Source organism: Chionomys nivalis, chromosome 1, assembly GCF_950005125.1.
Source record: "Chionomys nivalis chromosome 1, mChiNiv1.1, whole genome shotgun sequence".
NCBI classification, from domain to species: domain Eukaryota; kingdom Metazoa; phylum Chordata; class Mammalia; order Rodentia; family Cricetidae; genus Chionomys; species Chionomys nivalis.
Window position 1 is genome coordinate 81,189,592 of NC_080086.1, and position 16,596 is coordinate 81,206,187.

Genomic DNA, 16,596 nt, shown 5'->3' on the forward strand with positions numbered 1-16,596 from the left:
AGCCAACTTTTCCTTCTAATCTGAACACAAAACACATACTTTTTTCTCAATCTTATTAAATCCAATTATTTTCTCTTGTTGAGAAGTATCTATTCAAATGCAAAATATGTTGTTGTTATAAGATACAAAAATTACTTTAGGTTAAAGACATGGATCAGTGAATAAAAGTTCTTCCTGGTCTTACACCGGACATAGGTTCAGTTCCCAGGATCCAAATGACAGTTTACAGCCATCTGCCAAAATAATTCCAAGGGACACGACGACCTCCTTTGGAATCCAAGGACAAGAACCACAAATGTGGTATATGCATAAAAAATACAAATACATATAGAATAAATATAAAAATAATTTCTTAAAACTTTAATTCAGAGGGATCACAGTGCTTCTATAATCCACATTCTTTAGAGCAAGCAGAATAATTGCATTGCAATCCTCACCTGGTATTGAAGAAAAACAGAAAGTGATTTCAGAAGGCCAGGGAAAAATGCCACCTGGGGTGCACTACTGAGAATGTTCTAGAGATTTCTTTGCTAATTCTGTCATAGGATGACACAAGAGCAGGTGCCCTTTGAGCACCAAGTCAAGTTTTATCTTAGCTGATTTGCATATTGAGACTTTAGCTAGGGTGCAGATTGTGCAGAGCATCTTTAAAGGCTGTTTGTCAGTGCACAAGAAGCAACCTATATTCCAGCTCTCAGAGATGGGGTCAAGTGTTCTCCTCATTTGGGTAAGTCAGAAGCTGAAGTGCTAGGAGCAATCACTGTGGCTATCACTGTTTGTCATGACTAGATATTCTGATTATTGAAATTAAAGCGTTTAAATAGTGTTAGGTTTCCATTTTATTTTATGGCTTCACAGAATGTAGTTCATGGCTGCTGTTATAAATTCTACATACATGAGGGTTTTACATTTCAATGCCTTCAGTAAATCTGTGACAGCAAGGTGTGTTTAGCATTTTAGGTTCCACAGGAAATATTTTTTTGACCCAGTTTCCAACTTTGATGCCTGTATCTCTAGAGCAGAGAGCCACTGTTTCTTGTAGGGTCAGAAAGAATGTCACTGAATATTACATTAGTTATATGAACTGAAACCAACAGAGAACCCAGGACAGCCTCCCAAGCTCCTCATCACTTTTGCATCTGACCTAGCATCTGGGGTCCCTGCTAGGTTCAGTGGCAGTGGGTCTGAGACAGCCTTCACCCTTACCCTTCATCTGGTGGAAGTTGATGATACTGTAACCTATTTCTGTCAACAGAGTAATGAGCTTCCTCACACAGATCTCCAGGGATAAACAAAAACCTCCTTGGAGTTGCTGATCACTAAAGTTCAGGATCCGAGCTATGTCTTTTCACTGCACATCTCGACCATGTTATTTTAGAAATCTTGATTTTTAAAAAGGAGAACCTGTGGAACAGAGTTTATTTATTTATTTATTTATTTATTTATTTATTAAAAATTTCCATCTCCTCCCCTTCTCCCATTTCCCTCCCACTCCCTCTCCCTCTCCAGTCCTAAGAGCAGTCAGGGTTTCCTGCCCTGTGGGAAGTCCAAGGACCTCCCTGCTCCATCCAGATCTAAGAAGGTGAGCATCCAAACAGACTAGTCTCACACAAGGCCAGTCCATGCAGTAGAATCAAAACTCAGTGCCATTGTCCTTGGCTTCTCAATCAGCCCTCATTGTCAGTCACATTCAGATAGTCCAGTTTGATCACATGCTTCATCAGTCCCAGTCCAGCTGGCCTTGGTGAGCTCCAATTAAAAAAAAAATATGTGTGTGATTGTCTCACTATGTATGCCTTACAAGTTTTCAATTTGCTTTCCTTAATTAAGATCTTCATGATACTATTTTCAAAGTGCAATTTTTATTCAGTAGATTGACTATATAGAAAATCATTTAATATATACAGGAAACTTTCATCAGTCACTGAAAATAAGAGCCTTGAATATTGAAGATTGCTAGTTGTCTTTAAGATATAAGTGGACATCCTCCCCCTAAAGCTACATTTCCCCATGTATTTGCTTGAAATTTCAAAATCCTCTTCAGAAGATCACACAAAACAAGCCTCCCACAGCTGATTTAATGCCTAGTTTCTGATCTGCTTCTCTGTGTCCATCACAGAAGCTTAGACTAATTAGTTGTTTTTTCTACTTGTCCAATACAACATCTTTTTTGCTATAACATCTTCCAGAATATGGCCACATACTCTTGCTACCTTTTTTTCACTTTTTGGTGTCTACTTAGGTGGGGGAGTATAAAACCTCAATCTATATCTTGAGCTGACCGGGAAATAATTATCTAGCAAGCAGTGACCCTGAATCTGCAATCCAGTATGCTTTAACCCTAACTGCTAAATTCCATGACACCATACCCAGCTCCTTTTCATATTCTAGTTGTTCTTCCATTACAGGTGCATAAAATCCAGAGGCCCAGTAGTACAAGCCATGATCATGGAAGCTTTGCTTCATAGAAACTCTCCACTTCTTCATGAACTGTCTTTGGTTTTTGTCATTACCATGTGGCGTGACATAGTTCAATAAAGCTATCCTTAGTATCACTTTCTGATGTACATCTTTGTGTTTTTCAAGTTTATGATCCTAGTTCAGGAGAGTGAAACTGTACTTTAGGACTTTCCTCGTGGTGTACAAGAAGTTATCAAAAATCCAGTAACTCATCACCTATATATAATCTGAGCACAAAATGTCTGGGTCATTTCCTCAGGCTCACACAGGTTATAGTCAAGGTAAGGTCAAGGCTGAATTTTCATCCAGGCACTCAAAAACATATCATTATAAGACCAGAACAGTCCTTTTTTATTTATATATACTGAGCCACAGGGGAAAAGTTAACACACTTATGTGATTTCCATTTTCATTATAGTTCAATAAATTTCTTTGAACATATTCCCTTTTTACTAATCATTCATCTGTTGATAGATCCTGGGTTGATTTAAATTCTGACTATTGTGACTAGTGCAGCAATAAACATGTGTGTCAAAACATATCTCTTTTAAGCTGATTTACATTTGTTCTGGAAAATACAAAGTGCAGAAGTAGTTAAATCATATGGTGATTTAATGTTACCATGAGAAGCCTCTATACTGAAGTTCACAGTATTTGTCCCAGTTTTCAGTCCCTACAACACTATATACTACTTGTTTTTTGGGCTTTGTATTGCCATCATTTATTGTCACTTTCATGATTTCCTTTTAATTCACCATTAAAATGAAGTGATTTTATGTTTTTGCTTTGGTTTCTATCTCTCTGACAAAAGTGAGAAGAATCTACAAGCCACAAAATCATGTAGAAGACACTGACCAACTTCAGAAGAACCCAGGATTTTGATACTTGGAACTTCCTTTACCTTCAATCATATCTATTTATTTTGAGGAGCTTAGATAATGCTTATTATTCTGATCCATATTTCTTTTTTCTTTTTTTATTGATTTTATTGAAGTGTACATTTTTCTCTGCTACCTTCCCATCCTCTCCCTTCCCCTTCAACCCTCACCCACAGTCTCTATACTCCAAATTTACTCAGGGGATCTTGTCTTTTTCCACTTCTCATGTAGATTAGATGGATACATGTCTCTCTTAGGGTCCTCCTTGTTGTCTACGTTCTCTGGGATTGTGATTTGTAGCCTGGTTTCTTTGCTTTATGTTTAAAAAAACACTTATGAGTGAGTACACATAATATTTGATTTTCTGTGTCTAGGTTATCTCACTCAATATGTTTTCTAGATCCATCCATTTGCCTGCAAATTTCAAGATTTCATTATTTTTTTCTGCTGTGTAGTACTCCATTGTGTTATAAGAAAAATATGGAGTGCTCCATATTTCTTTACTGAGGATGGTGGAATGAAAGCACAATTAAGGTTTTGCCTGGGTGAAGCCTTTCTTCTCATGATATATAAAACTTATCTGTAATATGTTGGTTCATTGTTTTTCCTGTCATACAAGTTTAGCCCATTTTTCTATGATGTTCCAAAGTAAAGTAACATGTAATAGCAGTTACTAAGTAGGGAGGTTTGCACTTTAGGCTATTGTACTATAGGTAGAGATTGCCTGAATTTTACATCATAATAAATGACAACATCCTCTGTTCCCATTATAAGGATTTTTAGGATAAAATATGTCTTTCCTGGACCTTCATTAACAGTGGTGTCCATGGAAGAGAGTGCTGTGTCCCATGAGTAAAACATCATCAATATCAGAATTTTTGGCTCCAAAGCTTCAAACCAATTAATCTGTGTTGTTTTCAGTCAGTAGGTTTGGAATTAGGTCACTTTTATCACAGCTCAAAGAATCTAATGCACCAGGGTGGGACCTAGATTTGTGGGAAAAGTAGTAACAAAGGACCATCAGACTTTTTCTATCACACAAAAGAGAACATGGGAATTTTGTTCTTTTAGACTCCATGCTTACCTCTTTCATATTGTAAAAATGCATGATTAACCATAGCAACTCTTGGGTTGTAAATTTCAGTCTCCAAGTGTCCAATCTCAACGAGCAGCAGTAAATGATATGAAAGCACAATCTGCGCTCACTGCAGCTGTCACAATGCAAAGATCAAGGTTTAGCAAAGGAGAGCACATGACGACTTGTCAGACACTGACTGAAAAAGTTACTCCTCTGTCACATTCTTGAACTTGAGATTTGGAACTTTTTAAATCCATGTGCCATTTTCCTCTCAATTATGATGGTTTGCTAGCCGTTGGCAAGGGAGATATGAATATGCTTATCAGAAATGAGTTAACATTTTGTACATGAATATTGGATGTATAAAATTATAGAATTAATGCAAAATAAAGGGAAAATGCCTGTTACATAAATGGATATTTAACTTTCAATGACATTCTTGATTTAACATTAAAATGCTAACATCAGATAACTACTTCATCTTGAGTATCATATGACATGAGATGCCTTGTAACCACTTGATTAATAACACATCTTTTGAAAGATTGTCTATGTGCATAATTATGACTATGGAAGAACTTACTCCCTATGCTGGCCTCAAAGGAATAATCCTTCTGCTTCTTTCTCTCTAGTTCCCAGAATAGAGATATGATCCTCTACTTCTTACCATGATGTTTTATTTATTGATTGTTCTGTTTCTTGTACTTTATACATTATACTGGGTTTATAATTAAGTTCTTTGGTACACTTTCAGAGTTCACTAAAGTCCAGGCATGTTATATGATTACTGTTATTGCCATTGATTTTCATTTTATTTAAACATTCTTTTCCCTTTGAAAGTTAACCATCTCCAATGTTGTCTGTTGGTGCTATAAAATAATTTGTTTTAAGATGGCTGTACTCCCCTCTGGATAGATTTCTACCTTTTCACTCTTTCAGCAAGACTATCTTAACCCAGTTTCAATACATTTGAAAATTACCCTAGATATGTATTTCTGGAATAGATATTGTTGCCAGTGTTGGAATACAGCCATGATTTCTTGTGTAAATCCAGTTTTTTATTTCCATTCTGTTTCCCAAAATGTTGAGTCCTGTTTCAGTTCCCTGATGTTGCAGGGTGATACTTCTTAGTTTCAGTAAAGTTTACCTTTGCTTTGAAATTAAAGCTTCTGTTGTCCCAGGATTAAATTAATGATCGCCAGGAATTCCACAAAGAGAATTCTCAACTTCTCTTTATATTTATGCCTAATTTTTATCTTGGAAACAGTAACCCAAATATCTGTGGAACTGTTCACTTTCCTCAGTGAAAGAATGGCTTTGGAGATGGGAGGTAATGAACCAATTTTCACCCAGATCTCTCTCTCTCTCTCTCTCTCTCTCTCTCTCTCTCTCTCTCTCTCTCTCTCTCTCTCTCTTTCTCTCTCTCTCTGTTTGCCTTTCCTCTTTTCCCCTCCAACATTGTTTTCTTTTATTGCAAGTTTTCTTACTTCAGTTGTTGTGATTTTGTGATCATATTTTATCTTTTCCCCAAGGTATCTCTCCTAAGGTTTCTGAAAAAGCCACCTGATTTGAATATATCTTTAATTTTAACCAAAGTAACTATTAGAGTATCTAGGAAATTTTGGTTGGAGAGATGCTAGCCGTTCTCAGTCAGTGATTCTTCATTCTTTCTTTGATGATATATCTGTTTATTGATTAACACCAGCCACTCTGCCTAGGAATCTGCTTTTGTACTTGCTGACTGCTTTGCATAGGCCCCTCCAGCCTAGCCAAACTACTCAGAATTTATAAACCAGAATTTTGCAGCATCAGACAGTCAGGAGAGCAGGACAAAGTTGTAGACCCAGTCTTCATGTCCTTGCTGCTCTGGGTGTCTGATGGGAAATTACAAATTATTAAAATCTTCTCAAAGTTGTTTCTTTATATATAAAAAATTTGCAATGTATGCCAGGGTGCAATATTTTTCTATACAATAATACTCTGGCAATATTGCATTAAAAGGACATTAAATGACAAATTCATAAGTATTGAATTCTGTGCTTTTATTATTATACATGATCTTTGGAATTCCTGATTGCAGGAGTCTATGCAGATTTTGTGCTGACCCAGTCCCCATCCTTCCTTACTGTGTCAGCAGGGAAGAAAACCACCATCAGATGCACGTCCATTCAGAGTTCATGGGGAGATATGTACTCTACAGTGACTGGGAATGACTGGGCCACTTTTGCCTTCGGGCCTGCAAGAGGCCCCTCAAAAAGTTTCTTGATGGTATCAGGTTGCCTTGTCTGTTTTTTGTTGATCTGCATTCATTGGTCCAATGTTGGTCTTTGCCACACTTTCTATATATACCTGAAGGCTGAGTCCTCCTAGTCTTACGATTCCCAGAGGAGATATTTTTCCTTGGAATTCCTTGTCTACAGTCCTTTGTCAGATGTTCTATTTTACCACAATTAAAACATTTGGCATTTTGATGTGTCCTCATTCCTTTGAAAATTGCTTTGCCTACTCGAGATTCAATATTATAGTCCAATGTCTCAATGTTCATTGTATGCAGGATCCATTCAGCCATAGGTGCTAATCTAACCTGTAAAGTCCCAAGTATCTTTTGACATTCTACATTGGCATTTCAAAAGCCAGCGATTCAGTAAGTACTCATCTAGCATCTGGGTCGGTATTCCTATATATACAGCCTTAGTTAATCTTTGTAAAAAGTCACTAAAGGGTTCTCTTTGGCCATTTTTAACCATGGTGTATAATTCAATTAGTATTCTTAGTTCTTGTATTCTGCCCCAAGCATTTATGGCTTCTTTTTTTGCATAGGAACAAGATTCGTTCATCATAAAGAGCTTGAAACTGTGGGTCAGCATAAGTGCCCTCATCAAAAATTTGATCTTGGTAAGGCTCAAGACCTTTTGCTTTTCACTGTCATTACAAAATTTTTGCTTCTTGGCTGAAATAACATTTAAATATCAACTCGGGCCCAACATCCAGGACTGCTGAAACTAACTGAATCCAATCATGTGGTATTGCCTTGATGCTAGAAGCCCAAATCTTTATCATCTCCCTAACAAATGTGGAATGCAAACCATAAGCTACAACAGATTGCTAAATTTCTTTTAGATCGTTTATTCCTTTAGGTACCTGTCTAGCTTCTTTGGATCCTTTTAGGCCTTTAACACTTGATGCTTTGTCAGAGTAGATTACAAGGAAGGAAGCTAAAACCTTGGGTAAGTCATCTCTGACAGGTACTGGTGATGTTGAATCCTCTCCTTTTGCCTTCTTTCCCTGTTCATCAGCTCCAATAATTTCCTCAATTATATCAAATCTTTTTACTATTGTCTTTTATAAAGCCAGAATCTCTTGGCCGGTATATATTTCTAGTGATTTCATTGAGGCACCTAGCCTCTGGTCCTCATTCTGCGCATATGATTCTAAAGTCTGAAGTTTCTCTTTTAAACACCTCATCCTTGGACATTACTTAGATAGCATGCAGATTGCCATACTGGAAAGATACTCTATCTGCTAACCTAGCATAACCTTTTAATAAATTTTGATTGCCAAATTCAACAGTATAAATTCTTTCAGATAATTTCTCAATATCTTTAGATATGGATTCAATTTTTTCTGTCAAATTCATGTTATCCTTTTAAATAGTATTAACTTTTTCAGGTAACTTTTAAATTTTTATGGTATTAATCCTGTGAGCTAGCTGGCTCCCCTCCCTGTTTCTTCCCTCCCCTTCAATCCTCCTCCAATGTCCTCATGCTCCCAATTTATTGTGATTTTTTTCAGGAAAACGGATGGAGCTAGAAAACATCATTTTGAGTGAAGTAACCCAGACACAGAAAGACAATTATCAGATGTACTCACTCATAAGTGGTTTTTAAACATAAAGCAATGAAAAACAGCCTTAAAATCACATACTTTCTTAATGACAGAACATGGAGAAAAAAAAAACTGGGTCCCAAAATCCAGTAAATTGAAGTATCACCATAACCATATAATCCTCCCAGAATGTAATCCATAGTATTAGCAACAAAGTTACTAAAAGTTTCAATATTAATGTAGTCTGCCATATTGATTTATTAATTACCTGTTATATGATCTGGTAAATTGTTTTAGGTGTAATAATCTTTATTGTCCAGCAGATGTCATGGTTGCAGAGTCGTGGAGGCTACAGAAATGGTTCTGAGCTGCCTTAGTTATCCGTTAAATACTGAGAAATATGATTTGCTTTACAAATTAAAAGCAATTAAATCAGTTCTCTACATGGAGCAAGAAACACAGAACTCATGGGCAGGGAGCACAAACTGGAAGCTTCAGAAGTCACCACAAGGCAAAAAACTGCACCAGGGAAATGCAGCAGTTGTGCATGGAAAATTTCCAAGTTACCATATGAGTAAGACCACTGTGGTGATGTTCTACAAAAACTGCATAGGTAAAAGAAAGCCAAACAGGCAGGTTTGAGAGACTTTCTGGATTGTGGACTGGTTAGGCTTTTAGACTGTGTACCTGGTAGGCATGGAGTCCAAATGTGGGCACCAGATGAAGATAGACACTTAAAAGAAATACGACATTAGCTCAGAATTGAGAATAATAGACAGTTATTTATTTAGGTGTAGACTCACAAATCAGAATCCTCTGCTGGAATGGAGAAAACAAACTGAATCCTGCAGCCAGAAAAGAGAGCGGACACAAGCTTTACATAGGTATAAATAGTAAAAGAGGACATACCCCAGTGGATGGGTAACTTGAAGGTTACTGGCTGTAGGATTTTCTTATAACAGAGCAGTATATTTCACAACCTGATAGTAAGTTATTGCTAATAAGTTAGCTATGTCCAGCAAAATTGTATATTAAATTGAAGATGACCAAATGACATCACAAGACATTGATAAAGCAAGGCATTTAATGTCCATGAAGACAACATGGCATAAGATACTATAAAAACAATATGAACATAGAAAAAAAAGAGTCTTTAGTTTTGTTTACTTAACTTTCTTTTTAGGAAAGAGTATTTCAATCATGAGATCACAGGAATATAGTTACTGTCTTGAAAAGAAGATATGAACATGATCATCAGGAAATTAGTCCAGTGTGCCCAATACTGTAATCCAGATATCTTCAATATAATTGAGGACTGAGGGAAAAGGTAAACAATCAAATAGACAACAATATAATCCACCAAGAAACCCTAATGAAATCATAGAAATTGATAAAAAAATTCTTACTAACTTTATGTTAGTACAATTCAACAATAAAGATACAAATGTTGCTGGAATAGATTTATAACACATTTAACTGGTAATGACACACATGTGCTGAGTAAAGTAATGGAAGTAAATCTACCTAGAGAACTGGGATACAGGCACAACTCTGTTGATCTGGCACAGTAGGATCCAAACAAAACTTAGTAAGACAGCTAAAGAAAGAAAAACAAGAAATGAATTATCAAAAGTACATTATAGCTACAAATACAGAAACACCAAACGTTGGGATTCAAATTTTATATACAAACCAGAATACAATGGATAGAGGAGGTCAGATATGCCCTAATACAACAGAAGATGGTATTTTCAGTATACCACTCTTACTTTGGCTTTAAACTAAAAACCACTAGAGAAATTTTAGAATTGCACTGTATGAGGAAGAACAGATGTTTCATCTTTCATATATATATATATATATGAAATTAGCATGATAATCACATATATATATATGATTAACATAAGGATGACTCCTGCAAATTTTTGCAAATGGAATCTAGAAACACATTAAGATGTTTTACATTATAACCAAGTTAAATTCATAGGTAAAATGTTGGCCCCCTTTCATCCAAATTCACTAACTACAAGTCAACACAAATTGAGGAAGAAGGAGAAATCCTATCATACTCTCCATCAGTGCAAAAAACTCATCTAACCTCATAATAAATTCTCTGAAGAGATTTGTAGTAGAAACATCAGTCATGAATATATCAAAGAATAAATGGCACAGTCAGTGGCATCTGCAGTTATGTTTGCAGCTTCTGCTCGAAGAAGGTAGAACACCTGGCTTCCATCATTGGTACCGAGAAAAACAAAGTCAACTGTTCATCTACTGTCAATATTGTAATATGAAATCATGTGAGCAGATGTCCTTAGTTGCAGAAATACTCATGTTTTGCCACACTGTTTTTACTGAAAACATCAAAAACATTATCCGCACACAGATGTCTTGGGAAGAATGATTTCAGAAAAGCTCACTGCCTCCAGTACAAACTGGGAGAGTTCACAAAAGAGGCTTCTGCAACTTCACGCATCTGGAGCATCTCTAGCGAGCTGCTAAGGGAGCTGGGTGAGTGCCAGCTCAAGGAGCATAGATCTATGTCCCCATCCCTGGAGCTGTATTACTGATCCAGAGATCAGAGTCATGGTGGCAGCAGAGGTGATGGAGCATGAGAAGGTGACAGAAATGTGTGATTATGAGCAAAGACATTTTTACTCGGTGTGACAGCTAGACTGTGTTGCAGCTGATTGACAAGTCAGTTCACAATAGGATTTAATAGAAAAGGCAGGGAAACAAACACGAGTTTCTGAGTGAAATTTGTAGTGACAAAGCAAAACAAAATAAAACAAAAACTTATACTGTGATAAAAAAATACCACTGTAATTATAGTAAATGCACAACTTATTATAAACCAGAAAACTGCTTCACAAACCTCAAATGAGAAAATGAAATGTGCTGATTCTCTGACTCTTATTCAATATGGTGCTCAAATCTCAGTCACAGAAAAAAGCCAATAATCAAAAATGAGATATAAGTAGTAAACAAAGAAATTAAATTGCAAAATTTCATACATAATGTGTTCTTATATTTAAAAGATTCTCAAAATTTCACCAGAAAACTTTTAGACCTGAAAATACTTTCAGCAAAGAGCAGGATGCAAAGACATCATACTGGGTACTGCTGTTCTAGGATTCAGGTGAGAAGACTCAGTATTGTTGAAGCTCTGTCTCTCACCTGGGTCTTTCCCCACACATCTCCACTATGTGATTTATATTAGAAAGATTATTCATTAAAAGGGTGAAACTGTGAAAGAGAGATTCCTTAAACCAACATGTGTTTTTGTCTGACCATGGATATTTAAAAAAAAAGTTCAATTTTCCTCCTTAATAAATGTCCACCTGCTACTATTTTCAAAGCACAGTTTTTAAGTTCAATAGATTGACTAAACAATCATTTAACATTTACTGCAAGTGTTCCTCAGTCACTCATTATAAGAGCTTTGAATATTGAAGACTGTTAGTTGTCTTGCAGACACAAGTTGACATCTTCAGCCTAATGTCACATTTCCACATCTTTTTTACTAAGATTTCAAAAGTCCTTCTTCAACAGATCACACAAGCCACCCTCCTGCAACTGATTTACTGCTTAGCACCTGTTCAGTATTTCTGTGTCCATCACAGATGCTTATTTACAGGCTTAGACTACTTAGCTCTTCTTTACTCTTATCCTATATTCACATCTTTCTTTTTAATAACTTCCACAATGTGACCACAATTTCTTCTTACCTTCCTTCAATTTTTACTGTCTTCTTAGGTGGAGGGATATAATGCCTTACTACATATCCTGAGCTGACCTGGAAATCACTATTTAGCAGACAGTCACACTGAAACTGCTACCTCAGTGTGCAACCCATCAGTCTCTTCACCCTGACTGATAAATTACATGGCACCACACCTATGATCCTTTTTGTGTTCTACTTGCTCTTCCATTACAGGTACAGGACTTTAGAGATCCAGAAATGCAACATAGAAACTTTACTTCAAAGAAACTCCCCACCTTTTCATGAACCTCCTTTGGGCTTTTGCAACCTTCCCATGTGGAGTAAAAATGTTCAATGAAATTATCCTTAGCAATAAAGTCTGATGAACATCTTTGAATTTTTCAAGATTACAGTCCTAGCTCTGGTTAGTGAAACTGTATTGTATGACTTTCCTAGTGCTACACAAGAAGTTATCATAAACTCAGCAACTTACAATCTCAGTACCTACAAACTGAGCACAGTGTTTCTGGGTCTTCTTCTCAGGCTCTCACAGGTTAGTCAAAGTGTTGTCAAGTCTGCATTCTGTTCTGGATACTTAAAAATATCTCACTGTATGACAAAATTTGTTTTGAAATTTCATGTCACAAAGTTTTGCATGATTACTGTCACTTTGCAAATATCCTGACTCAATTACTCATGTCAGGATTAGAATACTGATCCACTTTGTACAATTGCTGTCAGAATTGCTGCTGAATATGCAATAAGGAAATCATCAAGATTACTACTATTTAGTCTGGACCGTAAGATATTGGTTGAACTCTATCCCCAAAGACAGAAATATAAGTATTATATTCACATACACAAAGAGTCTTTTCTGAAACAAATGTATATATTGAACCAAAGAGAAAAAATTAACAAATTAATGTGATTCATTTTTATTGTAGCTGAATAAATTTTCTTGCACATTTGAGCCTTTTTATAGTCCATTCATCTGTTGATAGACATTGGGTTGATTTAAATTCTTACTGCTGTGAATAGTGCATCAATAATCACGTGTGTGGAAGCCTATCTATTTTAAGATGATTTACATTTGTTCTGGAAAATACAGAGTGCAGAAGTAACTGAATCATATGGTAATTTCATGTTTTCTTGAGGCATCTCCATACTGAAGTTCATAGTGACTGTGTATCAGTTTGCAGTCCCTCCAGCAGCATATACTGCTTAATCTTCCTGTCCTGTTTTACCTTCATTTATAGTCACTTTCTTGATTTCCTTTTAATTCATCATTGAAATGACGTGACTTTTTATGATTTTGCTTTGGTTTCTATCTCAGTGCTAAATTGGGGGATAATAAAAGCTACAGAAGATCATCTAGAAGTCACTAACTAACTTCAGAAGAGCACAAGTTATTGATGTTCAGCAGCTTCCTTTACCTCCATTCTTACTATTTATTTAGAAGAGATTGGATAATGTTTATTCTTTTCCTCCATATTGCCATGCTGAAGATGGTGGAGTTGATAGCCCCATTAAGGTTTTGCCTGGATGAAGCTGTGTATCCCATGATGCACAGAACTCACCTGTTACTTTTTTTTCCATTCTTCTTCTCACACAATTTCAGGAAATTGCCTATGATATTCCAAAGATAAGTAACATGTGGTAGCAGGAGGACCAGCCAAGTAGGGAGGGTTCCATTTTAGTCTTTATCACTCTTTGTTGATATTGCATGACTTTTCACTTTATTAAGTGATAAGATCCTCAGCCCCTATTATGCTGATTTTGAGGATAAAATATGACTTCCCTAGATGTTTATTTAGTGTGGAGTCTATGGAAGAGGGTCCTGTGTCCCATGAGATCAAGATAATCAACATCTGACTTCCTGGCTTCAAAGCTGTGAATCAGACTTTTTATCAGAAATGGAGTGTAGTAGCAATTGTCAGGATCAATACAGTTGCCAGCATATAATGAAATTTGCAAGCTATATCAGATACACAATATTAATATCTAACACCAACTGTCCTGTTGAACTTCCATGCTTCCTTGACTTCTTTTTTTTCACTTTTAATCATAGCCCAAGGAATCTAATGCACCAGGGCTGAAACTTAATTTGTTGTAAAAGCACTAACTAAGGACTGTCTGGCTTTTTCTATTAGGCACAAAAGAACATGGGAATTTTATCCTTTTAGTCTCCATGATTTCCCCTTACATACTGTGAAAACAGAAAGACAGGAGTCTTTGAATTTGTAAGACCCATGTCTCCACATGTTCAATCTGAATAAGCTGCAGTCAATGACATAAAATCACAATATGAGCCACTGCAGCTGTAACAAAAAGTACAAAGTTTGTCTTAATTAGAGGGCACAGCACAAATTGTTAGACATTGACTTTGGTAGTTTCTCATCTGTCATATTCTTGACCTTGATATTCAGAACTTCCATATTCAACATACAGCTTATCTCTTTGTTATGATGGGGGTAAGCAGTTTACAAAAGAGATCTGAAAATGCTTATTAGAAATAATTAAAAATTTGCACATAAAATGTAGATGTATAAAATTATATAATAAATACAAAATAAATGTGAAATTCATTTACTTAAATGTATATTTAATTTTCAATAATACTCTCTTCTTAATGCTAAAATCTCAGTGTCAGTTAACTACTTTTCTTTAGATATCAAGCACTTGAGTTGTTTTGTAATTCTTTGATAAATGAAGCACATTTTTGAGAGATTATCTCCATGCATAGATTAGTCTGACCTAGAATTTGTACCCTAGGCTGTCCTCAAATTCGTAGTTTTGATTTTTATGTCTCTCCAGTTCTGGGATTACAGACATGAATCTCCACTAATTACCATGATAGTTTACTTACTAATTTTTCTGTTTCTTACACTTTATACAAAATATTGGGTTTAAAATTTATTTCTTATATGCACTTTCAGAGTTCACATGTCTAAATCCAGTCATGGTATTGATTTCTGTTATTGCTATAGATTTTCATTCATACTCAAACATTATTTTCATAGATTGGCCACCATCTCCGATGTTATGGTCTATTGGTTTCTGGAAAATTAATACTTGACTTAGCATAGATTTACCTCTTGTTAGAGAGCTTTTTACTTGTTTACTATGTCAATGTGACCATTTTTACCCAGTTTCAGTACTGTTAATTTGAAGATTATTCCAGAATGTGCCTTTCTGAAATGAACTTCTTAGCAGTATTGATCTACAGCCATGACTACTTGAAGAAATCTAGTTTGTTTTGTTTCATGCCCTTTTTTCCCAAATTCAGTGTCCCTGAAATTGTGTGAAGGATACTTATTAGTTTCTGCTGAGTTTACCTTTGCTTTGAAATTACAGCTCTCATCTCAATCTTAAATTTATGTTCCCCATAGAGTGAATTCTGGGCTGCTCTTTGAATCTCTGTTCCTTGTGTAGCCAAGAAACTAGAGTTCTTTGTTCATTGTCTTCAGTATAAGAGTAAATTTACAGATTGGAGATAATATACAAATTTAACCTCAATACACACTTTCTCTACCTCTCCTATTTTCCTCTCTCCCCTCTTCCTTTTTTTCTACTTTATATTTCCATACTCTAGCTTTCTTTTGCTATAGTGAATTTTTAATATATTTTATTATATACTTAATACTGTTAATATGAGATAAATTTCCAAACATTGCTGCAAAAGCAAACTGACTTAAATATTTAAGGTATTTTAGCTTAAAGTTGACATTAGAACACCTCATAAAATTCTGTCTGTGAGAGCAGTACATTGATATCTTTCAGGGTTTGCTCACACTACCCATGACTGTATTTTTGCCTGATGATTGATACCAGTCACTCACACACACTGTCCAGACATTTCTTTATGTATTTGATTACTGCTTTGCATGGGAAACTCAGCCCAGAGCAGCTGCTCAGACTGTATAAAGCAAAGCTTTTTGGTGAGAACTGAGCTATATCAGATAGGCAGAGGGAACAATATGGAGTCACAGACCCAAATCCTCATGTCCCTGCTGCTCTGGGTGTCTGGTGAGAAATTTAAATGTATTATAATCTTTTTGGAGTCACTTCTTTGTATAAAAGAAATTTACAATATGCACTAGGACACTATTTCTTACACTACTTTAAAAGATATACACTCTGACAATATGACATTATGAGGCTATAAAATGACAAATTTCATCTGTATTAAATTCTGTTTTTTTTATTACTTATCACCATTTGTTTTCCTGATTGCAGGTGCCTGTGCAGATATCACAATGACCCAGTCTCCATCTTCCTTGGCTGTGTCAGTAGGAGAGAAGATCACTATCAGCTGCAGGGCCAGTCAGAGTCTGTACAACAGTAATAGCAAGAAGAACTACTTGAGCTGGTACCAGCAGAAACCAGGGCAGTCTCCTAAACTACTAATCTACTGGGCATCCACTCTGGAAACTGGGGTCCCTGATCGTTTCATAGGCAGTGGATCAGGGACAGATTTTGCCCTCACCATCAACAGTGTCCAGGCGGAAGACTTGGCAGATTATTACTGCCTGCAGGAGTATAGCACTCCTCCCACAGTGCTTCGGCCTTCAACAAAAACCTCTTCTGATAGTCTCACCATCTGCCTTCAGCATGCACAGCCCTGGTCCTTTACACTTCCCTTTTCTGCCTGA

The 16,596-nt window shown here is 36.1% G+C and overlaps 1 gene segment (V, D, J or C); it reads left to right on the forward strand.

Annotated features, from left to right (window-relative positions):
* Window positions 1–15,908: 15,908 nt before the first annotated feature.
* Window positions 15,909–16,596, forward strand: LOC130876761 (immunoglobulin kappa variable 4-1-like). The segment is given in 2 exon segments: window positions 15,909–15,970; window positions 16,181–16,596. Coding segments are annotated over 2 exon segments (465 nt in total).